The sequence below is a fragment of the Gossypium hirsutum genome, chromosome D05 (genome assembly GCF_007990345.1).
Source record: "Gossypium hirsutum isolate 1008001.06 chromosome D05, Gossypium_hirsutum_v2.1, whole genome shotgun sequence".
Classification (NCBI taxonomy): Eukaryota; Viridiplantae; Streptophyta; class Magnoliopsida; order Malvales; family Malvaceae; genus Gossypium; species Gossypium hirsutum.
The window spans coordinates 56,817,521-56,829,399 of NC_053441.1; the positions used below are offsets into that span (position 1 = coordinate 56,817,521).

Genomic DNA, 11,879 nt, shown 5'->3' on the forward strand with positions numbered 1-11,879 from the left:
TTAGTGTTTTTGGGTGAGAAACACACAGCTGAACACTTCTGATATGTTGTCTCAGCAGCAGCAATTTTGGAATCTACACACAAAATCCAAATCGAACCAATTAACTAATACACATACTAATAAGACCTAAATAATCGATTTCTCTAAACTAAACGAAACCAACCTTTAATTTGAACATCCAAACACTTACCCTTGGAAAAGAAAAACAACCTTTAACAACACTTAACTCGCTGGAGGATCGTTGTGTGTCTTACGATATTCCCTTATCAATACAAGAATGTTCAAACTCAGCATTAAAGCCAATTAAAATTCCACTTTAGTCCATGTGAACTGAAGAAGAAAACTACATTACTATAACAAAATAACGACCAACACTTGCCAAGAGACAACCTAAAGGGTGACAACGCAGAAACATGGCAAACCATAAAACTAAAGGAAGAAAGTAGATGAAGTGTTGGCAAGAGAGGAATGAAGAGGAAGGAACAGTAGAAGCAATTTTTTTTATCAGCCCAAAGTTCACAGAAAACAAAAGAAAGAAGGAAGATTATGAAGGTTTATAAGAAACAAAGAAAGATAGAAGAATGTGGAAAGAGAGGGAAACATTGGACGACAAAAATGGGGAGTATTTTTAGGGATGTTTCCCTTTTTTTAAAAAATAAACAAATAAAATAATATTCTAACCAAATCCCCTTAATATTCAATTTGTTATTCACAAATCTAATCGCTAAGAATTTGAATTTTACCCACATACTACTGTTTTGGGCAGCACATCTTAAGGGAAACAAAAATTAATTTTGTTTTACACACACAAGATTCAAACATGAAACCCAAGGATAATTTCCATTGAACCACCAAACTCATTCTTGTCAACAAACTACTAAGAATAAAATATAATCTACATGCGAACAACCAATTGAAGGAGCAAAAATTAACAAAACTCAAGGGAAGGGAATCAAACATAGGACCTCTAGCACACAACCAAGGCACTTAACCATTAAATCAAATCAAATTTCTTAACATAATTAAACTCAAAAAATTATCAAATTTGGGGCATTACAACTCTCGGTTCACGAACCCAATTTCTACTCACCCAATTTTTGGGGTGTGACAGTATTTATTTCCCTAAAGAAAATACAAGCACTACAAAAACGGGAATATAAAATGAAAAGAGTCCTAATCAAATAAATACACCTCAAGATATATCTTATGTTTTCCAAAGGGAAAGCACAATAGGTCCAACATGAAACTCTCTTAACCCAACCCTTCCGTGGATAATACTAGCATTTTCTATTAATATACACGGGCATTGTCATTACTAAAAAAAATCTTACCCTATTAAATTCAAAATTCAAAATATACTTGAAATATGAAGTTTAAAAAAAGGGAAGAAATTTACATTTCATTTCATTAGTTACCTGGAATCATGTGTGTGAACAAACTACTGTTTTTTTTTTACTTTTTCATAATTAATGAATATGTTTGTGCTATATCCTAGAATATATTTATATCAACTAAACCTATAATTCGTAAAGGTTATTCATCACAAAAAAAAATAGGAAAACTAACAAAACAAAATAATGCCTAAAAATAATGACAACTTGACACCTATGTTTCACAGTTTCAAAATGTTATCTATTAAAACAAGATATTTACTTTAAAAAAGAAAAAACACAATATATAAGGTAGCTTTCTCCATTAATTTTAAGCATTAGAAAGTAAAGAATTCAATAACCATTTGTTACCCTTATTTCTTTGATATTAGAATAATTTCAAATGGAATTTCGGGGAGTAATCTTTATTAGTTTTCTTTTTTTTCAACTTGGAGTTAATTCCAATGCCTTCCCAATGAATGATTTGATAAGCAAATTGCTAGGACAACCAGATGTTAATTTCAGGCAATTTGCTGGATATATTAATGTGGATGAAAATGCCGTTGGTCGAAGTCTTTTTTACTATTTTGTTGAAGCTGAAAAAGATCCCCTAACTCAACCCCTCACCGTTTGGTTAACTGGAGGTTAACTTCTTTGAATATTTTTTTATTGTAGTTTCTGATGTTATGCCGATTTCCTAGTACGTATCCTATATGAATAAGTTAGATGAAATTTACTATGTGCAAGTCACAGACAAGGGGATGCTAGGGCTTTGTCCCCATTGGTTAGATGTTACAATTGCATTTTTAGCCTTTCCCGAAAATTTATAATTTAATTTAATCCCCTTTTGCCCCTTCAAATGGAAACATTATCGCTTTTTGCCTTCATTAGAAAGTAATAATTCAATTTAGGCCATTTCCATGCAAAGATTTTAACTTTATCTCCATCCCTAATACAAAATTTATAGCCTTGCTCTGACTATGATTTTTTCCTCATCTGGAAAGCCATATGTTTAAATATATACTGAATACTTATCGAACTAGACTAGTCATCACGTTAGATCGAACCATTACTCTATTTTTCTAGCTTTACTTGAGCCTAGCCAACAAGTTTGTTTGATTATTCACATATAATAAAACCTTTTGTGTAATACTATTCAAGACCAGGGTGTTCTTCCGTTGGAGATGCCTTTGGAAGTGTTGGACCTTTTATTGTTACGAAAGATGCTCATGATCTCCAAACAAATTTATTTTCATGGAACAAAGGTTGTCTAATTTCCTATGCTTATCTTTTATTGATATTTTATTTTTTTGTGTATATATATCATGGTCTATAGTTATTTTTTTCATATCAATATAAATTTATCAAAAAATATTAAATGTTTTAGAACTATAAAATGTTACAGTACGTCTAGTTTTCATTGTGTTTAAATGAATTGCATTGTCTTTCTTATATTGTTTTTTTTTGTATTTCTATACCTATAAAAAATTCTGTCTAATATATGTTTCAGTGTCAAATCTATTGTTTATCGACTCCCCTATTGGATCTGGATGGTCATATTCAAACACAAGTAGTGATTATAATAACGGAGATGATATCACTAGTAATATCGTAGTATTTATACTTCATTATTAATTAAAATAGTTTGGATATTATATATATTGATGGGTTTCAATTGTTTGTTCCGTACAGATAAAATATTGCTTACATTTATGCAGAAATGGTATGAAAAATATCCGGTCTTCAAGTCGAAAGATCTATATCTAGCTGGATCAAGTTTTGCAGGTGAACAATTTCTTAGTTCTATATCAACATATTTTTAATACACCAAACTATACTTAATGAATAACTAAACAAAATATAATGCGATCTCTAGCATATAATTATTTCTCTATATATATTGTACTTTATTATTTACATATCAAGCTTGCAACATTATTATTTTTTAGATTTAAAACTCAAATAATTAAATTTCTTATTAAATTAATAACTTTTTAAAAATAATTCAAAAAAATATAAATATTTTCATAAATTATTTTTTTAACATACTTCTTGAATTGAATACATCAAACTAATTATTGAATAGAAATATAACAATCAAATGATCTTGTCTTAATACGAGTTATGGATAAGTCTCTATGCAACAATACAAACAATATAACGTGTTCATTACTATAATTAAATTTGTGGATTTTATTTCAGGACACTTCGTACCAAATCTTGCTAACGCTTTACTCGACGACAACAAGCAATCCAAGCAATCCAAATTTAACATCAAAGGATTGGTTGTAAGTAAAATTGTATCTAATTAATCAAATTTAATTGCCACTTTAATATATATTTGCTTAGAAGGATTAGTTAGAAATGTTCGGGCTTGAGTAACTTGCCTAATTCGAGAAGGCTTAGCTTTATTAGATTGGATTAAGATACCGACTTCTACATTTTGGATCAAATCATTATGACTTTGATTACTGTTCATTAGCTTACATCATAGACAATAAATTTTGATTTAATCAAGCATCGGCACTAACATAAAAAATTAAAATTGTACTGAAATATTTTTAAGAATTTTATTGGACCTAGATAAAACAAAAATAACACGTGTTGTAGCTCAAATCTCCCATAAACATGGTGTGGTCCAATTCAATGTTAATTTAAATATTTTATTGTGAACTTTATTTTATTTTTTTAATTGTAACTATTTTGATCAGCTGGGAAACCCAATGCTTCGTAAAAAGCTAGACGATATTGCAAAAATTGATTTCTTTTTCTCTCGGGAGATGATAAACAGCTCGTTGTATAACGAAATCAAGAAAGAATGCAATGCCATTGATGAAAATAATTACTTTTCTAGCATCAAAACCACTTGGAGCGCAAAATGCAAAAACCTTGTGTTTGAGGCCAATTTGGCTGCTTTCAAGACCGATGCTCATAATTACTCCCCACAGAAGCTATTTGATGTCTTTCGCCCTCCTTGTGCTGAAACTGAGCAAGATTTGAACTTAGGAAAACAGGTTTTCATTTATTTCTTTACATTCCTCTTACTTTACTTCAATTCAAAACTACAAATAACGTACGTTCGTATAGAATCGAATTAACTGATCAACGGAGTAGAACTAATTTGTGTTATTTTTCTTTTATTGGTCATATCAAAAGCATAAAACTTTATTTTTTGGCCCAGGTTCCTATAGTTAGCACAGAAGTAGACATGTGCCATCCATTAAGGGTGCAATTTTACTTTAATCTCCCAGAAGTTCAAAAAGCTTTCCATGGGAATCAAACAAACTTGTCATATAGATGGAAGGGTTGTTTCACGTAAGTTCTCCCTTAAAACTTGAAAATAATTTATGTTTTTCTTCCTGATATGTTCATATAATTACTTTTTAGAAATTATTTTAAATTCAAGTTTTAATACTCGCGGTCAATTTTTCTATCTCCATATTGTCACCTCTTGTTTAGGTAAAATAAATAAATCACTTATTTATTGCGGTGAATGTTGTGTAAAAATTGTTAACCTTAAAATTTTCATTATATGTCACTCTTATTTATTTAGAGCTAATTTTAAATACAACGAAGCTGATAAGGACCTTGACATGCTTCCTGCGCTTAAAAACCTTCTTCAACAATCCGTTCGCATTACAATATTCAGGTTGGTATTGTATTTGTGTGCCATACTTTTTTCCAATACTTTCTTGAAATAAGTTAAATAAATATGAAGAATCAAAGTGGACGATTTTGGAAAGAAATTCTCATGCCATTTGACTGATATTTTTATTTTATTAATATGTTTACAATGTTGTAGTAGAGATCAAGATGGTATAATACCGATAGAGGGAACCTTACAACATTTGAAAAAATTGGCTGAGGAGTTAAACATCAAGTTAACAAAAGAGGAAACATGGAGTGTTAGAACCAAGGTTTTATGTTTACACATTTAATTATATATATTAGCTTCTTTTTTTTATATTATGATTAGATATATTTAAGCATCAAATTATCCATCCGATATGATTACCAATTTGGGTCTAAACTTGAACACAAAATTTTAAGTGTTGAATCGATTGGCTTGATTAGTGCAATCAAGGCAAGCTCACACTACTTACCTAGTTCAATGGGCCTGACCAATACGTGCTAGGCTATGAACAAGATATTTCACAAATTTTGGGCAACTCGTCCTGATTTTTTTTTAAAATGAAATTATTAAGGTAAACATATTTTATACTTACTAAATAGTTAGTCGAGCCAATAGGTTGGCCCGACCTAAGATGTAGTAATTGAATTTTTTTAAAACTTAATCATAAAAAAGTAAATATATTAGAAGAAAATAATTTTGCAGCATTTCATATATATTGAACAATGAAATGGGTTTCCTTTTTTTGGATATAACACTATTTATATTTATAAAGTTCTTTTTTAATACAATAAAATTAATTATAAATGTTTAACAGGAAGGAGGGTTGAAGTATGAATTTGGAGACTTACTAAAATTCTTGACGGTGAAGGGAGGTAATCATCATGTTACATTCTCTCGACCATCACAAGCTTTTTCTATTTTCTCAATGTTCACACTTAATCTTTTTGCCTAAAATCGATTCCATTAATCTAATTATTCACCTACGACTAATTCCCAACCTTTAAACTATGAAAAACTACCCAATTCATGGTATCAAAATTTTCAACATGTTAAAACCCAAGAAATCTTTAACGAAACTTTAAAATCAATTTAGAAACCTTCTATTCATAACAAAACTAATTGAAAAACACTTTGAAACCACGTTTTTATCCAAAATCCTGAAATCCACCATTAACGACCCAATTTTCGACTTTTATTCAAAGCATGCAATTTAATGGCTAAAAACTCAGTTTAAAAGACCAGATAACATCTAAAACTAAGAGAAAGACAATTTGATTCCTTCAATTAAAGAAAAATAGAGCTTTAGCAGAAAATCCAAAAATCCCACAAGATTGAGAGATTACAAATTCAATGGTGTCTTAGGTGTTTTTCTTAAAATTCTATGAAGGTTTAATGTTGTGAAAATGAAAGAAATCAAGGGAACGGAGTTTGGGAATCAAAATTTGAATGGGAAGAGCTTGGGAGAGGATGGGACGATAATCAAAAGAAAATGGAGAACACTATTGTGAAATTTGTAGGTAGGGGAAATATATTAGGTTGATTTTAAAGTTTTGGTTTAACTGCCTTATAAACGATCAAAATTTAGCCATTTTTACAAATCAATCCTTATTTCAATATTGAAATCAGCCCTTATTTCTGATTTACCATGCTACGGAATTCCCAAACACACTAGAGCTAAGATCCCTAAAATACCCCCAAAACTCCTAGACCCAATTTTGGGGCGTGACAAAGAAAAGTGAAGAAAAAGAAAGATTAGAGACGGTTTTGAGGTGAAAAGCAATCGAATGTTCAACGATGAAAACCTACTTTGGAAATTGTGCCCCTGAAACCAAAACGCATGAAAATAGCAAGTATAATATTAAAGCAAAATAACAAGATAGATAGAGAATATCAAAGTAACAGTGGAAAAAGGAATAGATAAGCTAATGGAGATGAATAGAAGGATAAGTGTTTGATTGAATCCTCTGGGAATGATTTCCCAAAAAAATTAATTGATGGCTTTAACAAACCCTCCAAGAGCGAAACCTTGGCAACACAGAGCTTGAAGAAATTCCCCAAAAATTTTGAATAAGATTAAGTAAAAGGAATCTTCTAAATAAAAACAAGAATTGAATCTTGCAAATAGAATACTTCAAATAGTGCTTCTATGATTCAAATAATCAAAATTGTCCTCCATAATGAATAGTGAAAGTGCCTATATGTAGCTACAATTTGAATGAAAAACAAACCCCAAATTTCATTAAAACTCTAAGTTGGCTAATCAAGAAAAATTCTAGTTGAACTACACCTTCTTGTCGACTAAAAACGTAAAACTTCTAAACTAGCTTAAATGACTTAAAAATATCTTAAAATTCAAATTAAATAAATGCTAAAAAATAATAAATACAATATGGGATTATATATAATCAAAATAAAGCATTAAAATCGAACCCAAATTGATTTAAACATAGAGCAACGACCAAAACTTGTAATTTTTTGAAATAATCTCGTTTAGAATATCTTTCTGGTGCAGCCTTCACTTAAACGACGTAACTTGATCTCTTGAACTCGAGATCATGTGATTCAATGTGTGTTTCAAAGCTAAGAGCCTACTCTTTCATTATTTAAATGACATCTTAGCCCAAAAATGCCTGGAACTTATACGTACATCCATCACAAATAATCTATTTTTCGTGACTTGAAATTTGACAAATTTCTAACACCCCAAACCCAGCCTAGACTTTATGGTTGTATGGCACTTGGGAAATTTGCAGCTATGCTTCAAGAACAGATATTCCGGATATAGCGCGAGAATTGCAGTAAAACTACCGGAACACATTTCATCCATCACATATTATATCTTACCCCAATGCACATTCAAAAACATACCAACATCTCATGCTACATATGATTGTAACGAAACAGATTTATGACATGCTTACACAAGTTTCATTAAAACAAATTATGGCACATAGCCTACCTAGAGTTTTACTAATAAGAGTTATGCTTTACTAACATGTAAACATTTAGATTACAGATTTCGTGGTCTTACTAGATTACTAAACATCTACATACCTGATTTAAAAAATCTCACTTCGGGTCAAACGGGGCCCACAAACTACCCAAAATGGACCTACACGCCCGTGTGGTCCACACACCCTACTTGACCAAGCTGTGTGGGCCCACATAATTTGCCATACGGCCTACCACATGGTCATGTGACCCACACGATCTACCACATAGCCTACCACATGTTCGTGTGACACACACGGTCTGCTAAATGGCTTACTATATGGTCCTGTGACCGACACGTTCTACCACACCACCTACCACACGGTCGTGTGACGCACACGATCTGCCGCATGGCCTACCACACGGCCATGTGACGCACACGATCTGTCACATGGCGTACCACATGATCGTGTAACCCACATGGTCTGCCACATGGCTAGTTACACGACCGTGTGATACAGTTTACCAGCTTCAAAATTTTCACAAAATTCTAGATTTTTCGTGATTATTTTTAGTGTTTTTGGGTGAGAAAGACACAGCTGAACACTTCTGATATGTTGTCTCGACAGCAGCAATTTTGGAATCTATACACAAAATTTAAATCGAACCAATTAACTAATACACATACTAATACGGCCTAAATAATCGATTTCTATAAACTAAACGAAACCAACCTTTAATTTGAACATCCAAACACTTACCCTTGGAAAAGAAAAACAACCTTTAACAACACTTAACTCGCTGGAGGATCGTTGTGTGTCTTACGATATTCCCTTATCAATACAAGAATGTTCAAACTCAGCATTAAAACCAATTAAAATTCCACTTTAGTCCATGTGAACTGAAGAAGAAAACTACATTACTACAACAAAATAACGACCAACACTTGCCAAGAGACAACCTAAAGGGTGACAACGCAGAAATATGGCAAACCATAAAACTAAAGGAAGAAAGTAGAGGAAGTGTTGGCAAGAGAGGAATGAAGAGGAAGGAACAGTAGAAGCAATTTTTTTTATCAGCCCAAAGTTCACAGAAAACAAAAGAAAGAAGGAAGATTATGAAGGTTTATAAGAAACAAAGAAAGATAGAAGAATGTGGAAAGAGAGGGAAACATTGGACGACAAAAATGGGGAGTATTTTTAGGGATGTTTCCCTTTTTTAAAAAAAAAATAAACAAATAAAATAATATTCTAACCAAATCCCCTTAATATTCAATTTGTTATTCACAAATCTAATCGCTAAGAATTTGAATTTTACCCACATACTACTGTTTTGGGCATCACATCTTAAGGGAAACAAAAATTAATTTTGTTTTACACACACAGGATTCAAACATGAAACCCAAGGATAATTTCCATTGAACCACCAAACTCATTCTTGTCAACAAACTAATAAGGATAAAATATAATCTACATGCGAACAACCAATTGAAGGAGCAAAAATTAACAAAACTCAAGGGAAGGGAATCGAACATAGGACCTCTAGCACACAACCAAGGCACTTAACCATTAAATGAAATCAAATTTCTTAACATAATTAAACTAAAAAATTATCAAGTTTGGGGCATTACAACTCGCGGTTCACTAACCCAATTTCTACTAACCCAATTTTTGGGGTGTGACAGTATTTATTTCACTAAAAGAAAATACAAGCACTACAAAAAAGGGAATATAAAATGAAAAGAGTCTTAATCAAATAAATACACCTCAAGATATATCTTATGTTTTCCAAAGGGAAAGCACAATAGGTACAACATGAAACTCTCTTAACCCAACCCTTCCTTGGATAAAACTAGCATTTTTTATTAATATACACGGGCATTGTCATTACTAAAAAAAATCTTACCCTATTAAATTCAAAATTCAAAATATACTTGAAATATGAAGTTTAAAAAAAGGGAAGAAATTTACATTTCATTTCATTAGTTACCTGGAATCATGTTTGTGAACGAAACTACTGTTTTTTTTATGTTTTTCATAATTAATGTGTAACAGCCCAATTTTGGGCCTAGTCGGAACAGTGGTTTCGAGACCACAAATCTGAAGAGGGAAAATATTATTATCATATTTTTATGGTCTACAATTTCACGGAAAATTTCTTAAGAATTTCGTTCGAAAATTTCAACGTTTGGGCACTCAATTTAGTTAAAAGGACTAAATTGTAAAAAGTGCAAAAGTTGAGTTCTACATGTTAGAAGTGTCTAATTGTTATGAAATTATAAATTGGTGGTCCTTATATGGTAATTAGACCATTAGTTAATTGATGGACAAAAATAGACATAAGAAATGGGTGAAATAGATTTTTTTAAGTAAGGGCATTTTAGTCATTTGGTAATTAAATAGAATTAAATAGGGAAAAGATGGCAAAATATGCTCATCTTCTTCATGGTGAACAAAATCAGCAAGGGGGAAGCCATATTTAGGGTTTTTAAGCTTCCAAGCTCCATAGTAAGTGATTCCAAGCCCCGTTTTTACTGTTCTTTACGTTTTTTGAGTCCCGGTAACTTGGTTTAGCTTATTCTACCATTAATTTGTGTTAGGGTTTATATTTGGAAAAATACCCATAGGTGAAATGTGTTTATTTTGCTGTTTAATGGTAGAATATAAAGCTATAAATTTTGTTAAACAATTTTTGCTAAGCGATTTTAAATGAAAACGGGTAAATTGACATAATTGGTAAAAATACCTACTGTTTAAAAGTGTGTGTTAGAGCGAGAATTTGATGTTGTCATAGAAGGGAAAAATGTTCAGCATGTCATAAAACATAAGAATAAGAGATGAATTTTAATTTTTGAGCTTAGGGACAAAAGTGTAAATATGTAAAATTTTGGGGGCAAAATTGTAATTTTTCAAAAAGTTGGGTGGAGGACTGTTTTATTAAATGTGAACATTAAATGAGTTAAATATGCTATTATAGATCAAGAAAGATGAGAAGACTACCTCAAACGGGGAAAAGAGAAGATAGTGGAGTAAATTACAAAATTACGATATTTTGCACCGAGGTAAGTAAACATGTGATTTAATGCATTATTTTGATATTATTCAATATATGTTGGGATTTAATAGAACATAGAATAAATATTCGGCATGATCCTAAAAATGTGGTTAAGTTGGGAAAGGTGGTAAAATGTTGAAAATATGGGTTCCGGTTGAACACTCGGAATAAGTCGAAGTATTTTAAATGTGAAGGGGGTTGCTAAGTGCTGATTCCCCCAAGGGGTTGCTAAGTGCTGATTCCCCGATTCATTGGTGGTTGCTAAGTGCTGATTCCACCGTATCTTGAATATAAAGGGGGTTGCTAAGTGCTGATCCCACCGTATTTTAAATGTGAAGGGGGTTGCTAAGTGCTGATTCCCCCAAGGGGTTGCTATGTGCTGATTCCCCGAATCATTGGTGGTTGCTAAATGCTGATTCCACCATATCTTTGAATGTGAAAGGGGTTGCTAAGTGCTGATTCCCCAAATCACTGGTGGTTGCTAAGTGCTGAATCCACCGATAACGATTAATATTCCGAGTGTTCAATGAGTAAATTGGGAAGGTGAATATTTATATGTGGTGGACAAGGTTATGAGAGGAATATTGAGTTTTATACTGAATCGACCCATGTATAAAGTGGGAGGAAGTATAAAAAATACAAAAGAAACAATTTAAATACAAAACTGTTTTAAACAACAGCAGTTGGGCAACTTTGAAAAATCACCATAAATGGTGGAAAATTAACTAGAGGTTGAATAATATATTAAATTTAATATTAATGAGTCCATTTTCATACGAAAGAAACAGAGCAAGTAAAAGAGTTGTATATTTGGGGATATTTGACTTTATTTGACACAGGGTTGGATTGATTTCGAAATCCCCTATTCCAAATTTGGAAAATCACTAAAA

The 11,879-nt window shown here is 31.7% G+C and overlaps 1 protein-coding gene across 1 annotated transcript; it reads left to right on the forward strand.

Annotated features, from left to right (window-relative positions):
* Positions 1 to 1,723: 1,723 nt before the first annotated feature.
* Positions 1,724 to 5,087, forward strand: LOC121216808 (serine carboxypeptidase-like 44). The gene is made up of 7 exons (XM_041092218.1): positions 1,724 to 2,014; positions 2,532 to 2,635; positions 3,089 to 3,155; positions 3,573 to 3,658; positions 4,082 to 4,384; positions 4,552 to 4,685; positions 4,924 to 5,087. Exons 1-7 carry the CDS (start codon positions 1,774 to 1,776, stop codon positions 5,069 to 5,071), a joined length of 1,083 nt encoding a protein of 360 aa, XP_040948152.1. The 5' UTR covers positions 1,724 to 1,773; the 3' UTR covers positions 5,072 to 5,087.
* The last annotated feature ends 6,792 nt before the right edge of the window (positions 5,088 to 11,879 follow it).

What these genes read in the sequence shown, in the direction of transcription:
- LOC121216808 (XM_041092218.1), top strand. Translation starts at nt 1,774, where the DNA reads ATGGAATTTCGGGGAGTAATCTTTATTAGTTTTCTTTTTTTTCAACTT. An exon ending in TTAACATCAAAGGATTGGTT is followed by an intron (nt 3,659 to 4,081) that starts GTAAGTAAAATT and finishes TATTTTGATCAG; the next exon opens with CTGGGAAACCCAATGCTTCG. An exon ending in AGATGGAAGGGTTGTTTCAC is followed by an intron (nt 4,686 to 4,923) that starts GTAAGTTCTCCC and finishes TTATTTATTTAG; the next exon opens with AGCTAATTTTAAATACAACG.